Raw genomic sequence first — 22074 nt, 5'->3', positions numbered from 1 at the left:
CACCTGCTGCTGAAAGGCAGCCCTACCTCAACATGATGCTGCCGCCGTGCCTCACAGTGCAGATGGAGTATGTGAGAAGAGTCATTTCAGTATAAACAGACATCATTTTCAGAACAGTGTGTAAAACATGAAATGATGTGTTTTACACTTGAAGCATAAACAGGGCCTCATATACCTCTAGTCCAGTGAGAGCAGCTGAAAAAATGTGAACAGTTTCAATCTGAGCCTGTTTTTCTAATGGAGTTTGCATTTTCTTCCTGTGTCCAGATTGTAGTTGGACTTGTTTCCCAGGCCTGTTAGCAGTGTGTTCAGTGTGTAGTTTGTCGGCTATCTCTGTGACCCACTGATGCTCATCATGTCTGTAGCCTGAAGGTACTCTGAAGCTCCATGCTGCAACTCAAATAAATGATTAAGTATCAATAAGTATTACTAAAATGATCTCCTCTAATATCTACAAAAGAAAAGACAGTGTTAGCTGCTCATAATAATCAAAATATGGACCTGAGGTAAAATCCTAAAGTAAAAGCAGTTTATTGGACACAGCGGTTCCGACAGCGTCAGGATTTTAAATATCTGTATATAAAAGAAATTTTTCCCTTTACTATTGATCTGTGGCTTCTCAGGATGCTGATATTTGAACTTCCAATCAGTTAGCTTGAAACATATTTAATCCCATTTCTTGGTTGTGGTTCGTGCCGTCGGTGCTTCAGGCTGCTGATGCGTCTCAGAAGGAGGAGCGGAGCGGCCGCCGCCGCCGCCTCGCTGCAGAAGCTCGCGGTTCACAGGAAGAAGAAAGAGCCCGGTGATCACTTTTAAAGTTTTATTCATTACGCTGCAGTTTGACTACAGCATAAGTACAAGCATAAAATCTTTGACTACAACAGCACTTAGAGCAACATTTTTTCTTTTTTTCCTTTCTTTTCTGTAAAAGTATTGCAATAACAGACCTTAGGCCTAAAACCTATTACATCACAATTGCTTAAATAAAAAGAGGCAAAAAAAAAAAAACAAAACGAAATAAAAACAAAACAAAACAAAAAAACAAAAAAACAGTTTTACCTCTGTGTGTGGATATATATATAGATCTATACACTGTACGGTGAGCGGATACAGCCATATATATATCGAGACGTGAGCACAGAGGGCGGGGGAGGGGCACGGGGGGGGGGATTGGTAAATAAAGCAAACCCATGTTACCAGGAAGAAGCAGTCCTATGGTTACCGTGGAGACGAGACCCTTCCCATCCCGATCGGAGGAAAAGGAAGAGAGAACCAGCTACTTGTGTTCAGCGGGTCGAGTCGGAGTTGTGGCGGAGGGGGAGGAGCCAGACGGAGGTCAGTCCCAGCCCGGGTCAGGTCAGTTAGCTCTTCAAGCTAGCGCAGGAAAACGGAACCTCTGGAGAAGACGGGGGGCCGAGCCGGCCGCGCTCCAGCTCGCCGCGCTTTCCTCTTCTTTCGCCCCCCCTTTCAAAATAAAATCTACACCACTGCCACTTATTTGGTGCTTTGAGGAGGAAATGGCGCGTTGCTATGTACATCGTCTATAGATAAGAATGAACATGCTCTGCGGTTATTGTACAGTGGAGTTATTCTCGGTACATACTGGAAATAAATGACGGCAGGTTAAACGCGACTTTTAGTTTCGGTATACTGTGCCACATAGAACATCGTAATGTAGAAAATAAACCGTAAAAAAACAAAACAAAAAAAAAAAAGGAATAATAAAGGAGAGAAATGTTATGACGACAGTTTAAACTCCGGGCGCCCGCCGCCATGTTTCTGCTTCTCGCCATTAGAATCTCTTGCAGTGCCGAGTGTGCCCAGCAGGGGGCGGTTATACTTTGGCAGATTATACGAAACAACGGCGAAGCGGAACCGAAGGAACGACCGAGAGCGAACGGCGAGTCATACCAGCGACCGTCGGCCGAAGACAAACAGAGTGATGCATGATATATGTTCTTCTTAAAAGACTTGCGTAATAGAACTATACATTTGTTAGTTAACCGTGGTCGAAGAGGACAAAAGAAAGAAAAAAAAAACATATATAAAAAAAAGTTTAAAAAAAGACACCGGCCGGTAGGTGAATGACAGGAGTCCAATAAAGGTGAGTATCTTTTCTGAACAGAGGTTATCTCATCCTTATCATAACAGACTATTATTTATAGCAAAATATTATAAGTAGTAATTTGTATTTGTGTTGCAACCATATTCTAAGCGTACTTTGCAAACCATGTTTTCTCATTTAAAAAAAAGACAAAAGCACATTTTCGTTTTTAACTGTAGGCATTTACAAATTTGATGCTGCCTTCTTAAAATTCTTATATTGTCTATACATTATATTACATTATTCACAACATCTTTTTGTGGTTTTCTACCCATTGGGTAGGATATGTGCATAATATATTCAAGTTATATACAGCACCTTACAAACAAACAGAAAGAGAGAGAGACTACTGAAAAAAGCACCGTTGGAAGTGAGGCACAACGAAGGTGGGAGCTTTTTGAGTGCAAGTGGAACGGTTCCTATGTCTGCTCCACACTCGGAGTCACACCGCTGCTCGGAATCGCAGTCTGGACGCTTTTCTCCGGGAAGGGGGAGGGGCTTGTGGCGAGCTCCCGGGACTGAGCGGCTACACGCTTCACTGTCGGATCCCAAGCTCCAAAACACTGTCGGCAAAAAAGAAAAAACAAAAAAACCCTAGCAAAGCGTAAACCTCCCCGTGTACTTGTGTTCTACTGTGCCCGGTGGGACGGCGCCCCCCCCCGGCCCGTCGCCTGGATTCCGACCAGCGGTCCGGCCCGACGTGTGGTCGGCTCAAACATGAACGTTAGGCACCTTATTTACTCACGTAGTAGTAACATGCAAACCTCCTTGTAGAAAACATAAAGTTCATCTTTTAGATCCTCCATTGCACGAGCCATGACTGCGCAGACAGAGCGAGCTGGGGGGCGGGGGCGGGGGGGGGCGGAGGCGGAGGGCCGGGGAGCGGGATTCAAACCGGGAACCCTGCAGTCGGAGGCTCCAGCAGGTCGACTCTTTACAGACACGAGCGATCGTCCGGGTTGTGGGGCGAGGGTCAGGGGACTGGATGGACAGCCGGGGGTGGGGGTGGGTGGGGGCATGACAAGCAGCAGTAGCAACAATAGTAGCAGTAGCAGCAACAGCAGTAGCAGCAATGTAGTAACACACACACGCACGCACGCGCACACACACACAGAGTGGGAACACACATTCAGACACTCGGAGGAGGGGTGGGGTGGAGCTGGGTTCCTGGGCGGAGGTTCGGACTGAACACCATCCGTGGTTGACGCTGCTTCAGGCTGCAGCAGATCTCTACGAGGCTCGATTTGGCAATGTGTTCCAGGATGTAGTCTCCTCCACGGGCAGGACTCCAGTGAAGACAAGCCCTCAGGAGCTCTGCTGTTCTCTCTGTCCTCAGAGGCCAACCCAGGGGTCGAGGTGTGTGTCGTAATGTCAAATCACACCGTCGCATTAGACTCAGTCACACGGAACATGAGTGCAGAATGATCTGTGGATGGTTCGATTCTCACCACCAATTTTACATTTTCCTGTAGAAATGTGAGCCAAGCTGCGGCGCTCAGGAGTCCAGGTACGACCCAGGAGGAGCAGGGCCGGGAGCTCCACAGACTGAACCAGAACTTAGAGGACATCTGCTTCATGTTCCTTCCTGCAGTCGTCGGTAGCTGTTAATCTGACGTCAGATCAGAGCTGATGACGGTTTGAAACGACTTATAAAGGAACCTAAGATTATAACTACATCAGAATATTCATGGGGATCATGTCTGAGAGACAGACAGAAGAACATGGAGTAACCTCCCGGTCTTGGTGTTCCGTGGAGAGACAGGAAGTGAGCCTGGTCTAAACCTGGCGGTCTATCCAGCCGACGCTGCGCTGGACGCCCGAGGAGGCCTGATGGGGGCGTTCATACGGACAGACGGGCGGATGAAGCAACCGGCATCTCTAAACTCGGCGTTAATAAATCCCTCCAGACACAACACACCTGCAGGGAGCGTTTAAGTGCTTTCCTGTGTTGTTGGAGAGGACTGACCAGCACACACACACACACACACACACACACAGACACACACACACACAGACACACACACACACACGGAGCGAGAAGCGGGCTAGCACTAGCACACTGTCGAATGAGGGGGCTCCACTCCTGTCTCCACTTTAAAGGGCTTGGCGGACTCCGCGGGGTTCGATCGCGCTGTTTTCCAGCACACGGGTGGAGGAGGAGGGGCTTAGAGAGCAGGCGATGGGTGGCGGAGGGGGCGGGGCGGGGCGGGGTGGAGGGGCGGGGTGGGCGGCGACAGGCGCTAACGAGAAGAGCGAGACGGAGGGAGAGCGCACGAGCAGAGGAGAAGGCAACGATGAGCAGAGAAAAAGGCGAGATTTTCAAAAAGGTCGTTTTACAAAAGAAGGAGCCTCCCAGTAGCCCTTTGACCTGGACCGCACACACACTCCCCTCCAGACCGCAGCGCTGTGCTGCCGGGGCTGACGGAGGCCGCGCTCCGCCTCCGAGCTCCCTGTGGCGCCAGAGGAACGACGACGGAGCGCTGAGCCTCGCTTGCTGTTCAGTTTAGTTTAGTTTAGTTTGTTGTGTGTGTGTGAGTGAGTGTGTGTGTGTGTGTGTGTGTGTGTGTGTGTGTGTGTTGGGTGTGGTCGTCATGGCAGCGGGGTTGTTGGGCGGGGTGTGGCTGTTGGCAGGATGCACCGAGCATGTCGAGACGAGGGGAGGGTGGAGGTGGGGGGGTGGAGGTATGCAGAGAGGAGAGGTCAGGCGCTCAGAGGTCTGTATAAAAAGATGGACGATCGCCCCCTGGTGGCCGGCTGAGGGAACGCTCACTAAAAAAAAACTACTTCCTTAAAGTTACCGAAGTGAACGAATAATTCTGAAGATGCTTGTTGTTTCTCATTTTAGTGCTTCATTTGGCTTTAACCTCTCCGGCTCCCCCTGGTGGCCAATTCAAGTGCTAACATTAGCAGCAGAGAGCAGCGCCAGACGAACATCTTTTCCTCCATAACCTGCTCGTCTGTTTAAAGTCATTGATTAAAATTTGATGAAAATGTCATAAAGTCTTCTGGAAAACATTACAAAACATCAGCTAGCTTAGCTACTGAAGTTTCCCTCAGTCAAGCTTCAAACCAAACATGAAGGTTTCTACCGTAAGGCAGACTTTATGATGCTAGTGTAGCTGTAAGCCGAGCGGCGCCGGCGAGCAGAGTCGTCCATCTCTTTATTGGGCCTCTGGTCTGGAGGAGGAGGAATGGGCTCGGAGCCGCGGCTGGCCGGACTCTTCGATATGTTCTCGGGTTCTTTGTGGGGCTTCGTTTTGCTTCCAGACTCTGAATCCTCTCCACATCGGAGCAGGCGATGTGAGGAGGATTCAGCAGCCGGTCGCCGGGCCGATTCCCCCCCTCCGGAGGCGGGAGTGAGCAGACGTGAAGCGGTACAAGGTTATCCTCTTACTAAGTCTCACTGTGCCCCAGGTGTAAGCAGACTGAAATGTAGTAGGCTGGGTACGAGTATTTCTTGCGGTTTTTCTGATAATAGTAATAATAATAAAAAAAAAAGGATATAAGCTTATAATACTTGTTTTGTTTTTTTGCTCCAAAATGTTTAAATAACTGTGGAGCCAAAGTTCAGTCAGTCAACCATCCCGTTCATGAGAGGACCAAAGGAGGAAAAACAAAACAAAAACAAAAAACTAAATGAAACAGGGGAAAAAAAACAAAAACAAAAGAACATCATCATCATCGTCACATAACATCGTTTCCCTCTTCTCTTTAACAACAAAAAATAGTGCAACTTTTGGATAACTTTTCTTGTGTGTGTTGAATGTTGAGCGAGTCGCTGCTTCCCCCTCAGTCCCGCTTCCTCCTGAACCTTGGCACTAAAGATTTTGGGTTTTGTGAGTTTTTTGTTTTGTTGTGTTCTCTGCAAAGTCCTTGATTCTCAGTCCTCGCTTTTTGTGCACAGATCCCGGTCCAAAAACAACAAACCAAAAAGAAGAAGAAGGAGAAGAAGAAGAAGAAAAGACGTTCCTGGGGACGGTGCTGTCGCCCGAGGAGAGGGAGGGCCGAGCGAGAGAGAGAGAGATTCAATCTGTGCTAGCGGTGTGTTTGTTTCTGGGGGAGGGGGCAGAGGGGGGGTGCAGAGCGAACGTCCTGTCTGAAGTCTGTCTCTTTGTAGCGGCGGACATTACTTTGTGCGTGGGGAGTGAGGACGAGACGGACAGAGAAGAGAGAGCGAGTTAGACAGACCGCTGCTTACTGGTCATCCAGGAGGGGGGCGGGGTTAAAAGAGACAGTCTGGGGGCGGGGCGGGGTGGCCCCGCCTCCTTTCTTCACACCAGGTCCTCTGGTTGGCCGTCCTTGGCCTTGGCAGGTACAATTGTGCTTTCTGATTGGCTCTGCTGCTGGATCGTCCTGCTCGCCGGCCCCCCCGGCGCCGCCGGCCCCCCCGGCCGCCCCGCCCTCTGGTTATTGCTGTGCTGGTGTAGAAAGAACGCTGATCCGGGGTAGTGGCCCATCACCTCGCTGTACGCCGGCGGGGGCCCCTCCATGCGCCCGTGGCTGCTGGAGTTCGCCGCGCTGATGCCCGAGTTGCTGCTGGGCGGCCTCGGGCCGGCGCCCCCCATCCCGCCTCCGACGCCCCCCCCCACTCCTCCGCCGCCGCCGCCCACCCCCGCCAGGCCCCCGCCCCCTCCCATGTCGATCAAGTCACTGTCGTAGATGGTCCGGTTGGGCGGCGCCCGCACCGACTCGCGGTTGAGCTCCATCTGCTGCTCGGGGTCGCGCAGCTGCAGGGTGCAGGGGCCCTGGTACGGCGGCGGCTCCTCGCCGTCCGACAGCGAGATGGTGGGCGGCAGGTCGATCTGGTGCTGCAGGTACGGGTAGGTGGGCTGGAAGCGGCTGAAGCGGTCGCGCTGCATGAAGGAGGGGGCGGTGAAGCGGTCCCGGGCCTGGGGGGCGTAGAGGACCTGCAGAGAGAGCAGAGGACAGGCCGTCAGGGGGGAATCCAGATCCGGGTCCTGGATCCAGGATCCAGGCTGAACCGGCAGCATAACGGCACAGAACACGACTGCTTTCTTCCCAGAAACAAAGATTTATAGAACAGAAGAAGAAAAGAAAACTGAGGCGATGAAGAATTTCATTATTTCCAAATCCGTGTCGTTCTCCATGGCGCCGGTGTTTGCGACCTTGCGCTCCTTTTGGCAGTCACACGGCGGCGCCTCATCCATCACTCCCAGGACTTCAGTATTGACCCCATTTACAGCTGACCTTAAATTCTGCCGGGCCTGATTGGATTTCAGTCCGGCCACGCAGACGTCCGGGTGTCAACCAGCCGCTGAGGGATGATGGCGGCGTGATGGGCCAGGCCGGCGGCGTGATCGGGATTCAGCGTGACGCCACACAGAGCGAAGCACACTCAACTTTTCACTGGGAAGTCTCACTGGAGCTCACGGTTTGCACCATTTCCTCCTCATTTCTGGATCTGGATGTTAAATTAGTGAACTGGGAGTGGTCAGTGTTGGTCCGGTTGTGGAAACAGAACAGCGGAGGGTCTCATATTCGCTCCTGCGATGAAAAGATGGTCGACTACCTCAGGCTTTCACCTCAATTAACTCCTCGGGCTGTGAGACACTCAGGACTCACATTCCCATCCAGACTCCACACGTCTGGGTCGCGCCGAGTCATTATCACAGGGAACTCGTTTCAATTAGCCGCCGCCGCTCTGTAACAGTCAACCCCCACTGACGAGGCAGACCGGGGGGGGGGCGAAGGATCGGGGCAATTGAAACAGATAGAAAGAAAGAGAAAGAAAGAGAAAGAGAGAGAGAGAGAGAGAGAGAGAGAAGAGAAAGGCGAGTGAGATAAGGAGAAGAAAGAGCCGTGGAGATAAAGAGAGGAACCAGAGACAGAAAGGAGGAACAAGTGCAGAGATAGACAGATAGACAGACGGATGAAGGTGGAGGAGGGGGAGGAGGAGGAGGAGGAGGAGGAGGAGGAGGAGGAGGAAGGGGGGGTGTGGAGCTGATAGGGGGAGCGGAGCGCAGCCGAGCAGGGCAGCTCTCAGACGGCTGTCTAGACGGTGTCAGGGGAGGTGTTGCTGATTAATGACGCACCAAAAACCATCCAACCCCCCGCCAACACCACCGCCACCACCCTCTGTCACACACACACACACACTCTCTCTCTCTCTCTCTCTCCCCAAGTCCCCGTCCCTGCAGCTCTCAGCCACCCACGCCGGCTGGCGGCGCCTCCCTCCCCGGCTCTCTGGGCGTTCAGCTCCTTTCACCTCCACCTCTCCGGTTTGGGTTTTCCTCTTTGCTATTCTCGTCGTTCGGCCCGGTGCGGCCGCCTCCGGCCGCTCGCCCGCCGACGCGCTGATCGCCGGAGTTCTGGGGCCGTCTCTGAACTCCCCGCGTTCTCCCGGCGAGCCCTGTCTCCTGCCGGGAGGGGGGACACCCCAGGCCTCCATCTGGCACCGGTGCCATTAGGCAAACAGATCAGCAGTCGTAGCGCAGAGTGTGCTGGCATTTGTTGTTCGGTTTCCGTGCTCGCCAGCGTTTGAGGACGCGCCAATTTGCGATTCAGGACAGTGCCAGACGAACCCGGGCAGAGCGCGCCAGCTCCGATTCCGGAATGATCAAATATTTACAAGGGACCGAAATGCAAATGTCGGGATCTCTGAGCGCCCGGCGGCATTCCTGTAACCACAGAGCGATTATACGAGGGCAAGCCCTGGTAAATACGCCAACAAAGAAACAAAGGGGAGCGGCGAGGAGACAGAGACGTCTTTTAAAGCGGCGTGAGTGAAGCGTGGAGGAGATGAGACCAGAGATCCACGTCTGCTTTGTCTCAGTTTTGCTCCTTCGACACGCCGACTGTTCAGCGAGCGGCGCTCGTCATTTCCACGCAGCGTACAGTCGCAGCTATTTCATATCACACCGGCGGAGCCAGAAAAGGCCGACGAGATCTGGCAGAAGTGCAGCCGAGTGGCTTCACGGCGCCGGCAGCTTGTCTGACGGCACCAAAAGACAAAGACGGAGCTCGTCAGGAAACATCGACGTGCATAAAGAAGCGAGCGGGCTCATGGAACCAATCCACCAGGTAGCGGGAGCAACGAACGCCGGGAGCAACGCCAGCTATCCGTCTTTTTCTCTTCTTTTTCAACAAGGTCGACGATGTCGCTCACGCTGATGAGATGATGAAGACATCTAAAACCTTTAATCTATGGAGGTTTCCTTTGTGTGAACTTTCATTCTGAAAACAACCAGCAGCGCCGAGTGGCGGCCCAACATGCTAACTTTGTCGTTTTCCGGTAAACGACGAGCCTCCTGGACTCTGTTTGTGTCAACAGTTGCTCCAAACACAGTTTCATAGGGGCTAAATTCCTTCTGTTCCTTTTGAGAGTGAAAACAGTGAACTGACTGTTGAATATCGATGAAATGACTGGAGCTTCAACACTCAGCTTGTCTCTTGCGGGTGGTTTCCACCCAGCTCAGCAGGCTGCGTCTAGCGTAAAGCTCTAGATACACGGCGGTGGTCTTACCTCCGAGGCACCTTGTCGAGAGCCACCGTCCGAAGGCCACAGACACCCGTCCTACACGCCGAGACAGACAGAGGAAGGCTAAGAATTAAAGGTACAATACGCAGATTTTAGAGATAAACTCATAAAAGCAGGAAACTCTGATGACATTGCTTCACTGATGTTTACGGGAGGCGTTAAGCCTAGCCTGGCTGGACGTTTACCACAGCGACTCAGTACTGCCACCTAGTGTACAGCAGAGGAATCACTTCCATTAGAAACACCAGACTTTCAGACTGTTATTACACCTGTCTGCAGTTTCTCGACGGCTCCACACAAGAGCTTCAGAGAGAATTTTACACCTTAAAGTTATCGACAAACGCACTAACCTGCTAATCTGCTGTGGGTGTGTTTTCTCAGAGATCCGTTTGAACAGTTAGGGACTATTTGACTGAAACAGCAGCAGAAACCGACAATCACGACAGCTTTGTTGTTTGTTTTTTCCTGGGACGGTTTCTGATGTGAGACCATTATTAGGCTGATGAAACAAATTTTTCTTCTTTAACCAAAACAAAAAAAGATGAAGACAGGAATGGGGGGGGGGAAAAAAACACCTAAAAAAGTAACAACTTAATGAGGACACAGAAGATGAAACGGCGGCGCTGAGAAACAATGCCTGATGGCTTCAAAAAACTAAAAATCCTGCCCTGCTCGCGAGCGACGACAACAAAAGGCAGCCGGCTCCTGCCTTCAAAACAGGAGAGAAGTTACAACAAAGGAACGCCACTATCAAATAATTGCGGCTTCCCTTCGTCTGCATTTGACTCGGGGATCTTTTCTCAGACGGCGCAGTCAACAATATTTAGCGGGGGAAAAAAAACATGAAAAAGACGAAGCGAACATGCAGAAAGTCTGTTTCTTTATGCGTCTTCTCAGGGTGCAAAGGCCATCAGCAATTCTTTCAAATAGCGCTCTCTTCCTCGGGGCTTTGTTAGCGTGTTGCTGTCTGATGTTGCATTTAGGGCACTTTCTTCTCCTCCTTTGTGTTTGCTTCTCCGTGCGCGGCGCTCGCGGCTTTGATTGGAAGGTGCAGATCACAGAGTGACGGGAGGAATGGGAAAGACGAGACGAGGAATTAAACAAACTCAACGTAAACAACCTGAGACGGGACCACCGAGCGGCTTCCAGATGCATGGTGCGAGCAGAGCGCACAGTCACGTGCACAACGTACAACATCAGGAAACGGTTTTTTTATTACATCAAACATTTGATCCCTTCTGAAACCCAGAAGAACCCAGCAGAATGTGGGGCAGTAGGGCTCCATGTGATTGGTCCAATACAGGGAAACGCACGGAAACAGGCTAATGTACGCTGAGCTTGTTGAAATCACAATGACACTTAATCACCTCAGAGTGGCAACTAATTTCTAATCATAGGTGGCGTTGCAGGTGAGAAGACTGGTCGTGGGGTGGCGGTGTGTGTGTGTGGTGTGTGTGGTGTTGTTGAGGTTTTTGTTCTGGTGGTTTTCAGGCAACTCGTTATTGTTCCAATAAAAAAAATGAATGATGAACATGAGATACTGAACTGATCTGGCCTGCAAAGGTTAGCTAGACATAAATAAATAAGTAATGAGTAGGTAAGTAAGTAAAGTCTTGTATAAAAGCTGCTCAAAAACTAGGAAAGGAACGAACAGTGTTGCAGGTATCAAAGCCACCTGCAGGTCCTGTTAGAAGACTCCCAGATTGTTGGTGAATCCACCGCGTTTTAAAATCTCTCTGGATGAAAAATTCACAAATCGCACAAATCAGAGTTTTGGATGCCAGTCTCTGTCGACCTCCGACCTCTAGTCCAGGATCTGCAGCGAGCTTCGATAACTGGTCGAGTTCCACCAGCATCCGACCACATTCTGAGAGAAACTGCTCCTTTAATGTCCGGGAAATATTGAAGAAAAACTGATAAAATTTGTGTGTGTGTGTGTGTGTGTGTGTGTGTGTGTGTGTTCATATTATTGTCTGCTTTTAAACCAGTAAAGTACCGGGTATGTCTTCCTTTATTGGCATCTTTCAGACAAAGATCAAATGTTTGATGGTCCAAATGTGTCTAGAATCCAGAATTTGCCTCGGGGTGTGTTAATGCAAGCTTGTGTGTGTGTGTGTGTGTGTGTTTGTCCCGGAGTGTCAACATGTCAGCATGGGGGCAGAGCTGCTGTCTGCTGTCTAGACGGCGCTGTAGTGAATTAAACATCAAGGCCTGACAAGAGTGTGGCTCCGAGGGAAACCGATTCAGCAGCTTCAGCCTCCCAGACTGTAGCAAAGCCGTTAACACAGTCAAACCGGGACAAACTGGGACCGACCGGGACCGACCCGACCGGGACCGACTCCAGCCTCACTGGGAGTCAAAGCTTCAGCGACACACTGACGCAGCGCCACCGTGACCAGATGAACACACACCGTTTCACTCAGCATCACTTTACATCAAAACATCACTGGGAGAAGAGCGCTGCCACGACAAGGCAATGCTACCCAACTCAAACAGTCCGACACACACACACACACACACGCACACACACGCACGCACACACTCGGACTGACCTGCTGGAGGGCATGCTCGTGCCTGCGGGCCTGGCTCTGCCTCGTGATGAAGGACCAGGTGGAGAGCTTGTAGTGGTTGAGCAGGCAGATGATCACCACCACCATCACCGTCATCACCACGATGATGATGACGATCTGAACAAACTCCAGTTCAGCTGCACAAACACACGAGAGAAGAGAGGAGGGGGGTTAGAGTCAAATGCAGAGGACGGCTCCAAAACCAGAGGCAACAGGGTGTGATGAAGCCGCCCAGTGGATCCGGACGAGACTCTGTCAGACCCACAAGAAGACAAAACAACGCGGAATTTCAAAGTTAATCTTCAGCATTATTTTCCTTTCAATGGATTCAGAAAATATTGCATTTCATCCTTAAAAAATGTACACATTTAAAATTAAGGCATCTGCGAATGTTTCTCATTGAATTTATAATTTCAAAATTTCGTCTTGGTTCTTTAAACAGTGGTGATATCTTGGTGCACGGCGTCCTCTGCTATACCTCCCTAAAAACACAACCAGAGAAACCACAGCATCGTCCGTTTGTCTACAGCTTTGATAAATTCTTCCCGATGAAACATGAGAAATGCCACTCCAGCAGTTCGTTTCTGTTTTTTTAAAACTGATTCTGTGATTGAACGCGCTGCTGCTCTGAGTCACAGCTCGTCTGAATGACCAAACGGCCGTTTTCCTTGTAGCTGCTTCAGCTTTCAGGATGCTGCAAACAGCTCTGGTGACATCCTGAACGGAGTCACACTGAAACAGGAAACACACGGCTTTGGTTGAAAAAAAAAAAAAAAAAAGGTGACTTTAACCCCGGACCGCCCAATCCTGGAGCCATGAGTCGGTGTGAAGTTAAACATGAAGCAGGGAGGCAGCGAGGCCTTTCCTGACTGTTCCACTATGGTTCCACCAGCAGGGGGTAGCACAGGTCAACCCCTGGGCCGGCGGGTGTGTGCGCTGCTTCCTCCAGCACAGAGCCGCCTGTGTGTGTGTGTGTGTGTGTGTGTGTGTGTGTGTGTGTGTGTGTGTGTGTGTGTGTGTCAGGCTGAGGAGCTGTACAGACCAAAGCTGTAAATCAGAGGAGGATGAGTGTGGAGACTGCGGTGTCTGTCCCGGCGTACAGTGCCGTCTTTGTGCCGAGTCTGAATGCCGGCCGTGTCTTCTGACCCCGGCCGGAGGAGTGATCTGGGATGACCTCCCAGCTCGGGGCACGGCGAGCAGACACAATGATGGCCGCCTCACGGCTACGCGCGTCGGCCTCTTGTTCATTGTTTTGGCCTGTTGTTCGAACCCCCGTCGCTCAGCCCATCGTCTGATCCGGCCCCCTTCCCCTGGACTCTTCCCACCTTTCTCCCAGCCTTCTTTCACCCGCTGTCACTTCACCCTTCCGTCTGTCCGTGGCCTCGCCGTCTGTGGTCTGAGGCTCTTTTGTTGCGTGCTGCCTTGACCTTGTCTGGTCCTGGCACTCGGGCCGACCTCTGACTCACAGCCTTACTCACTGCTCGGACGTTCGGGCCCTTCTCTGTGTAACGCTTTGTGCCCTTGCAGCGCTGCAAGAACAAACGACACAATGTGGCCTCGGCGGTTCGGTCCACAGAGCCGCTATGTGGCAGACGTGAGAGCTGAACGGCCGGTCCTGACAGGTGGGAAACATGGTCACGCCAAGACAGTCCACAACAAGAAAAAAATCATTAGAAAATTATTGCAAAAATATGCGAGAAGACAAGAAAAATTCCAGTCAGCCGCAGCCTCCCGCCGTCCTCCCAGACTGGGTAATCCTCCCTGGCTTACTCGTCTGCATTAGGGTGGGTTAAAGTCGAGCCCGAGCTGAAACGGAAACCTACCAAAACCTGCCCGAGCTCCTACAAGGGAAGGGCGGGGTCGGACCGAGACGGAGAGCACCGCCAACCACCAGAAACCACAGCGGGGGGGGGGGGGGGGGCGGAGTGCTGCTGCTGCTGCGAAGCAACGAAACCTAAGCCAGTAAAAGCAACTGACAATAACCAGCGATGAACCCAGGAGCTGCTTCGCCGCGACGCCAAACGAGCTCTGCAACTTTCCTCTAGCCGAGCCGAAAGTGATGAGTGAGATGGCGAAGCCACTGAAACCCACCCCGGAGAGACGGATCAACGCCGGCAACGCTGGAACTATTAACTTCACACACGGCATTCAGGCGGCACAACCCCTGTCACTCAGAGTTTATCATAACTTCATCAAACATCTTTCGCCCAGATTTGAGTTGAGGGAGAGCAGATCAAGCGGATCCACCTGGTTCCTTCGGGTCTGCACCAACGGTTCCTCCCTGAAAGACAAGCGGCGCTCACTCATGTCTCCTCGCCACAAAGCCACAGCAGATGCCATCCGAAAATAAAAAGATGATATTCAAAACTGGCTGCGGCGTTATCGAGGCTGCTGCTGCGTCCCACAACGACTTCCTCCTGCTCGGTCTCTGTATGATCAGGACTGTCCGGGTTATAAACGGGATTCAGAACTTTCCGACACTTTGTTCACAGTTCTGAAAAATGCTCGTTTCTGGTCTGAGACCTGGTTCAGAACTTGGTCTAGTCCCTATGCCAGCACCAGCAGCGATCCACGGCGACGGTTTACTTCACAGGCCCAATGTAAACGGCGCTTATGCAGATCATTGCAAGACAAATTGTGTAAAAACGTTGCGATGACTAATTCATGATCCTACGGGAGCACATTTCCACTCATCCGTTCAGCCGCCGTCGACACTCTGACCAGAAGCAGACAAACTCATTTCCAGGCAGAAAAATCCGGATCCTGGTTTCATGACAAATAATTTAAAGAGACGTGAAGCGAAGTGTGAACGCGGCTGCCTCCGACTGTGTGTTCATGCATCCACACACACCGGCCAACCTGCCCTGGCACTCAGCGTCTTGCTCAAGGACACTCTGGAATACAGGCAGGTGGAAATCAGACCACGAACCCCGGGGCAACTTGATCCACAGCCGCCCCACTTTTATTGAGGCCACCTCACAGGAAGCGGCACCGGATCCCGCGAGCTCACGAGTCCTCCAGATTCTGCTCACAACGCCAGTCCTCTCACCATTTCACTAGATGAACCAACGCTGCCGACAAGCCCACGAGCATCACGGAACAGATAAACTCGGGGTGCAGTCACGTCGACAGCCTGACAGTAAATCATCATGAGATGCGTTTCAGATAAAACTCGATACTTCATGAAAACAGCAACGTAAAAGAGGCCAAATTACGCAACGAACAACAACAAGGTCATAAATCTATCCTACTCTGGGTAAGTGCTTCCCCAGGTAATGGGGGTTAGGTAAGACAGTCAGGGTGAACCAATCGGAGGTGGACGGAGGGCGAGACGCGTCCTCAACACCACAGAAAAGTAGACATTGAGGCGCTGCTCCTGTTTCTCCTCATTGTTCACCGGGTTCACTTCCTGTAAGTTTACACCGGAGCCGTGATGAGAAACCGTCTTGACGGTTGGAGGCGATTACCAGCCTTTGCATAACTGCGGTCTGTGACCAGTTTATTTGTCTTTTGAAAGCCGTACAAATTTCCTTAAGCGAGGCATCTTCTCTCGGGGACACGAGGCGTCTCCGCCCGCGGGAGGAAGGCCGAGCGCGTTGGAAAGGCGTTCCGTTACCGGGCTGGGAGGTTTGAGCCGGGACCAGCCCGGACCTGCGCGCTCGCCACAGCAGCCACAGGGAGGGGAGGCTTTCATTCAGAGAACGGCATTCTGGGAAACAAAGTGGGCCAGGCCCTTCTGTAAGCCCACTGGATAAATATCACACACACACACACACACACACACACTCTTGCCTTCTGCTGTTGTAAAAGCCACACAAACCGGATTGCCTGACTGGGAGCCGGCGGACCTCTTCTGAAGTTCAGGCGGGGATGTTTTTACAGCTCAACTTCGTGTTTTTACAGTTTCAGCGCAAAAAAAAAAGTGCGACGGCTGCAAGTCAGAGGACTCTCTGAACATCAGGGAGGAAGGAAGCCAGGGGAGGAGCCGAGGAGGAAGGGAGGAAGGAAGCGTGGGGAGGCGGTGGACGAGAAGGAGGAGGAGGAGGAGGACGGATTCAGTAAGAGAGGGACGAGCGGGGAGGCCGATCCTGCCTGAACCCCAGAATCCACCCATGTTCGCAGTCTCCAGGAACACAGTGTTCGAGGACGGGCTGCCTCCTGGGCCAGAGAACAGTGTGTGCTGGCAGTCTGCGTTACCAGCACCAGTCTGATGTTATTACAACAGTAATCCACTTGTCAAAACAATATCAGCCCGGCGTCTGCAGCACCCTTATTCCTTCAGCAGGCAGACTCATTTGCATCGCGAGCCAGGCGTCCTGTCCTCGTCTCCTGTGTTTTTTTTACCCACAGAGGCCACCGAGTTTACGGAAATCATGCGAAAGTGACCGAGCCACATTTAAAGTCCTTCAGCAGCTGGCAGGAAGTCGCCGGACAAAAGCACCGACGCAAAAACTCGACATTTTCACAAGAAACTTCCCTCTGGCAGGAAGTGAACAACTAAAACAATCTACATTCTACTGTCTTTTTCAACCTCTTTCAAGTCATTTCTAGGTAAATCAGTGTTTTATTTTTATCCCTTTCGCAGTACATGGCAGTCTTCATGGAGGCACTACTCTGCATGAGTCAGCGTCTAAACAAAAACAACACAATTATCCCTGGAAAAAAAGAAAAACTTAAAATCAGATGAATCAGACATGGCTTCCTTTCTGCAGACCCCCTGACAGGGCAACGCTTTTTAAGAGTTTGGAAATGCTGCAAAGTCTTTCTGCAGAAAATCACAAGGAGTCCAAACTTTGTCTGAACAATCGTCTCTTTATGGGAGGAAGGCAGAGATGAAGATAAATCACCGGTTGGGACGGACAAGAATTCGAGCCGTGTTTACACAACGACCTCTCAAGAGAAACTGCCTCATATTTACATTTTCGCTTACATTTACGCCAAACATTTTAAAATCAAGGTTTCATTTCCAGTCTTTACACCGAGTCAGAGCATGTTTGAGAAGTTCTACTTTGGGAGCCATTCTCAAAAAAGTTGTATTTTTAGTGACTGGGAGCATCGCCATCGTGTAAATGGACTCCCAAAATGTTTTCACCTGAAACCATCGTCCTGTAAACAAGACCAAATGACACTGACATGATCTTCCTGACGCTAGGTGCTAATAGTTTGTTTACGTCCGAATGTCAGAAAAAAATAAAATAAAAATGACAGAGAGATGTTCACACAGCATCCCTGAGCACACACTTCTAAATGCCTTGTTTGGTATGACCACAGCACCAAAGCATTAACGTCACCCGAACGCAAGTCAGTCTTTCTATTTGTGAAATGAGGTAAAAAGTGAGAGTTTGTGGAGAGGAGAGAGGAGTAACGTGCTGCACGAGTCACAAATGCAGATCAAAGCGTCGGCCGGTGGTTGGACACACAGCAGCTGCCCCATTTCGACAAGCCAAACACGAAGAGCATGGTGGGTAAACAGCACGGGGGAGGGGGCGGACACACACTGACCCAATGACGGCCTCTTGACCTGTGTGTGTGTGTGTGTGTGTGTGTGTGTGTGTGTGTGTGTGTGTGTGTGAGGGAAACAGAGAGGCAGTGAGGCCACGGGGAGGTCAGACAGTTCAGCTGACCTGTGGGTGAAAAGAAGCTGTCAGACACACAGCCCGGCCGAGCCGAGCGGCGTGGAGCGGAGCGGACGCCATCAGACCGACCGGCCGGTCGAAGACCGACCGACCAGCTGACGTACGGGCACCTTCAAGGGTCGTACCGCTTCGTTCCCTCTGAAGACACGGCTGCTCTGGAAAACGCTGACGGCTGTTTTCCAGACGCGGCGCTTCAAACACTTTTCTTTATTTTCAGCCAATAAAAGCGATCCTGCCCGGGTGGAGATATTGCTCTGCGACGGTAACACGATTTGCTGGAATCTGTGTGATACCAGGGGGGCTTTCAGAGCGGACGGAGGGCAAATATGAGAGGTCGCCTTTTCCCGGCGTGAGTAATCACTTCAGATTTTATAGAAGTCATGATGAAAAAAAAATAGGTGGAAGGTAGAAAACTTCATAAAAAACACATTCTGAAAATGCATTCATGGAGTAGAGTAAAAATTAGGGCTGCACGATATTGGAAAAAACTGACATTGCGATTTTTTGGGGGCTTGCGATATATTGCGATATATATTGCGATATTAAAAATAGAAGAATTTTCACCAGATGACCTGAATAGCTCTATTTGGGGAGATGGCCACTTGAGAGAAATACGTGGTGTTTCATACCGCTTGTTCAAGCGTTTGGATCATTTTTTTAAATCCCTCTTTAACGATCCACGGTGTTCAATGGCACCATGTCTTTCGCTAGGTAAAAAGTTATTGCATCCATGATTTGGAGTTCCTATCATACGGTGTTATGCCGGCGAAGGCTTCTGTAATTGTTTTTTGAGAAGATGAAGTTTCACCTGGGGTCTTGTGATGGCGTTTCAAATGGTCCAACAGGTTTGACGTATTACCTCGTGTTGAGGCAACCACGACGAGGCACTGTCGGCCGAGGACGTTTTTTTGTTCCGTATCGTCTTTTTTTATAGCCGAAATACATCCAAATTTCACATGTTGACCTTCTTTTGGGGACTAAATCCTTCGTCGTTTCCTCCTGCATGTCGCCTGTGTTCAGAGTGTAGTCCCCCCCCCCCTGCTGTGGAGGAGGGAGGGGGGCCGGTGAGTGCCAAGCAGGAGGGAGGGAGAGAGTGGCTATGCGGAGCATGGAGCAGCTTGCTGCTTTTACGAAGCAAAACAAAAGTTAAAAATAATAATAATAATAATAATAAAAATATTGCACCTCCTGCGATGTGACTATTGCACATGCACACATTGCGATGGCGATGTTCAAACGATATATTGTGCAAGCCTAGTAAAAATCTTGCCATCTTGAGGCAGCTCTGGTCTAAAAGTTACAATTTACCATATAGTCTGAACTATAAATAAGTTACTACCACATATATTTTTATTAATGTTTCATGGCTCTCTTATAGCGTTAACAAAGACACAGTATATAGTCCCACCAGATTATTTACATGTGACTGAGTTCAGTATTGTAAATTTCACCTAACTAGATCCAGCTTTAACCAGGCACACCTGTTCCGTATTCCACATTTTGTGCTATTAACCTCTGACCTTTTGTCACAAGTTATGATATAAAGTTGAGGAAAAAAAAAAAAATCGGTATGAAAGACAATCCCTCGTCAGCACAATCTGGGGCAGCAGGGCTCCATCCCATTGGCCAGCCGTGCTGACACGCAGAAAGTGAATGCTCGGTGCACGGAAACGTCAATTCTTGCAGTTGAGTCTGCGTCGTGAATGTTGATATTGACGACATGTTTGCAGCCGGCCCGTCTCTCTCTGATGCCGACGAGCTGCTTGTTATTCCAGAACGAAGCTGCTCGCTGACGGAACGATCGGCTACTGTTAGGTTTTCAATGAATCCTATCAGCTGAGGCTTTGCTTCCACAGAGCGCTGGTTATACTGGCTTTACGCACCAACACTATAAAGTGATTTGAGCATTACAACATGGAAGATAGGCCTATTAAAAAATAAAGGAAATCCGCCTCAGTGCAGCGCGCTAGCGGTGCACCATCAGGCCGGGCTGCTGCAGAGCCCTTCATACCTTGGATGTGCTAACGCTGTAATATCCACTGTAGATTCATTTCTGCGGGCAGCGAGAAACAGTTAACGGCGAGAGAAGCTCACTCCGATGACTAATGAGGGCGTGCAGGCTCGGCCTGTTCGGCCCTGAAATGAAAATCAGGCTAATGGCTATCTATAGAGACAGCGCACACTCTGCTGGGGCCTCTAACATTGTTATTGCTCAATAAAGTTAACATTTGAGCTCGGATGACCTTAGACGCTTCCGTGAGAAAACGCGTTTAGTTTGCACAAAGGAGCGAGCCTTTTGTCCAGAACCATGAGAATGCATTCTGCGATTCAGGTTGGAGAGAGGATGTGTGCTGACAGTACAGAGTCTGAGCGTGCACGGGGGGGGGGGGGGGGGGGGGGGGGGGCTAGCCACTTGCTAATTCAGAGTCGGAGAGCCACTTCCAGCAGCACAGGAAATGCCTTTTCTCTCGTTCAGATAGAAGAGAGCCTCAGCTGTCATGAATCCTGTTCCTTAGCAGCCGAACGTAGCGGCGCTGCAGTCCCACAGCTGAAAGCAGCAGTTTATGGGATCTGCAGGAGAGCGCGGCGGCGGCGGCGGCGGCGGCGGCGGCGGCGGCGGCTGGGGAGGTGACAGGACGGCAGAAAACAGATGGTGAAGACACCCGAGTCTTCTGCTGCTTCTCTGAGTAAAACAAAAGCAGACTGTGGAGGCGCCCGGCTGCGAGCATTAAATCCACCCAGCCCCGCCAGGAGGGAGCAGAACCAACGCTTCCGGAGAAATTTAGCGCTGAACGACTCCGCCGGCGTCCTGAAACTACCGCAGATTTGTAGACTGGCGTCTTTCAACCTTTTGGTCCATGATGTGCCTCAAGATTCAGGCTGTGATTTTGCAGAACATCCCAGCGAAGCCAAACAGCAACACCTTCCACGCCGCTACACGGATCCATGCCTCGTGTTTGACACCCCTGGCGTAAGGCGTGCAGGTGACAAAACAGCGAGCTTTCCTCTTACTTAAGAGTCACGTGTGTCGATTCAAACTGCAAGAGGAGAGTCCCTCGGAAAGAGCGTCTGCTGTGCGGCACAATTAGAGGTGAGTGTGTTTGTCTCGGTGAAGCTGCAGGGAGCCACTACAGCCGACCCCTGCTCCTCACTCAGATCTGCCCTCTGCGGACGCCGGCGTGGCGGCGCTGCAGATGACTGCTTTCCTGTTTCCTGCTGCTCATCTCAGCAGTTAGAGAAAAGAAGAAGAAAAAAAAAAAAAATTCTCATTCTGAGTCGCACCTGGCAATCAAATCTGCAGCCGACACTTGTGAAGCGCCGAGCGACTGCATCCGGCACGACCGCTAACGGAAAGTGCTGTGTCACTGTGGCGAAAAACATCGACTCGGAGTGCTCTGTGCGAGTCTGACGAGCAAACCGGCGAGCGAGCGAGCGGACGAGTGAACGCAGCCATAACAAGCAAATGTGCAAATTAATATGGAGGAGAAGGAGAAGAAGAAGAAGAGATGGAAATAAAAGTGGCTTTCTCTGCTCCGACTGGCTCGTTCTTCTTCTGCTGCCCAGCTAGAGGCCTGCTGAGTTCACAGCCTGCTGCCCACCACACCGGGCCCACACAGGCACACACACACACAACACACACACACACACACACACACTCCTTCTACACGCACAGACGCACACAGCCCTGTCTGCTGCCACTGCCGTTGCTATGGTAATCCTTGGGCACGGTGCCGTGATCAACAAGGCCCGGAGCTGCTGGGGCGCCATGGCAGCGACCTGGCTGGCACACACACACACACACGCACGCACGCACGCACACACACATGCACACACAGACACACATGCACACACTACAGTGGCACAGAGAGGGATGGAAGGAGGCAGGGAAGGAGAGGAAGCCAGTAAGCACATAAAAAAAGAAGAGTTCAGTAATGAAGGGCCAGAGTTGGATGAAACAAGGTGCGCACACACACACACACTCAACACACACGCGCACACACTCAACACACAATGCTGTGCCTCCCTTGGGAGATGTGTGCAGTGAAACGTCTAGACGGCTGGTATCAGCCAGGAAGCAGCAGTGAAACTGTGTGTGTGTGTGTGTGTGTGTGTGTGTGTGTGTGTGTGTGTGTGTGTGTGTGTGTGTGTGTGTGTGTGTGTGTGTGTGTCAGACGCAGCATGAAGCAGATATCAGCCTAGTTACAGCCCCCCTTCTCCACCACCACAGTCAGTCAGTCTCTCCATGGAAATAAATGAACTAGTTTA

The 22074-nt window shown here is 51.0% G+C and overlaps 1 protein-coding gene across 3 annotated transcripts in view; it reads right to left on the bottom strand.

Annotated features, from left to right (window-relative positions):
- Positions 1-1889: 1889 nt before the first annotated feature.
- The window catches only part of LOC115397093 (low-density lipoprotein receptor class A domain-containing protein 4-like), a 41832-nt gene continuing 21647 nt past the window's right edge, over positions 1890-22074 (bottom strand). For 2 of the 3 annotated variants that reach the window (XM_030103263.1, XM_030103265.1), the window contains exons 2-4: positions 12155-12309; positions 9588-9638; positions 1890-7011 (exon numbers count right to left, since the gene is read on the bottom strand). In XM_030103263.1, coding sequence (XP_029959123.1) covers positions 6376-7011; positions 9588-9638; positions 12155-12309 — 842 coding nt within the window. In that variant the 3' untranslated portion in view covers positions 1890-6375. The remainder of the gene's footprint in view (positions 7012-9587; positions 9639-12154; positions 12310-22074) is intronic. The other variant, XM_030103264.1, reaches the window with a different exon arrangement.

This window comes from Salarias fasciatus, chromosome 11, assembly GCF_902148845.1.
Source record: "Salarias fasciatus chromosome 11, fSalaFa1.1, whole genome shotgun sequence".
NCBI classification, from domain to species: domain Eukaryota; kingdom Metazoa; phylum Chordata; class Actinopteri; order Blenniiformes; family Blenniidae; genus Salarias; species Salarias fasciatus.
Note: the sequence above shows the minus strand (reverse complement) of the source record. Positions and strands in the feature narration are given on the sequence as shown.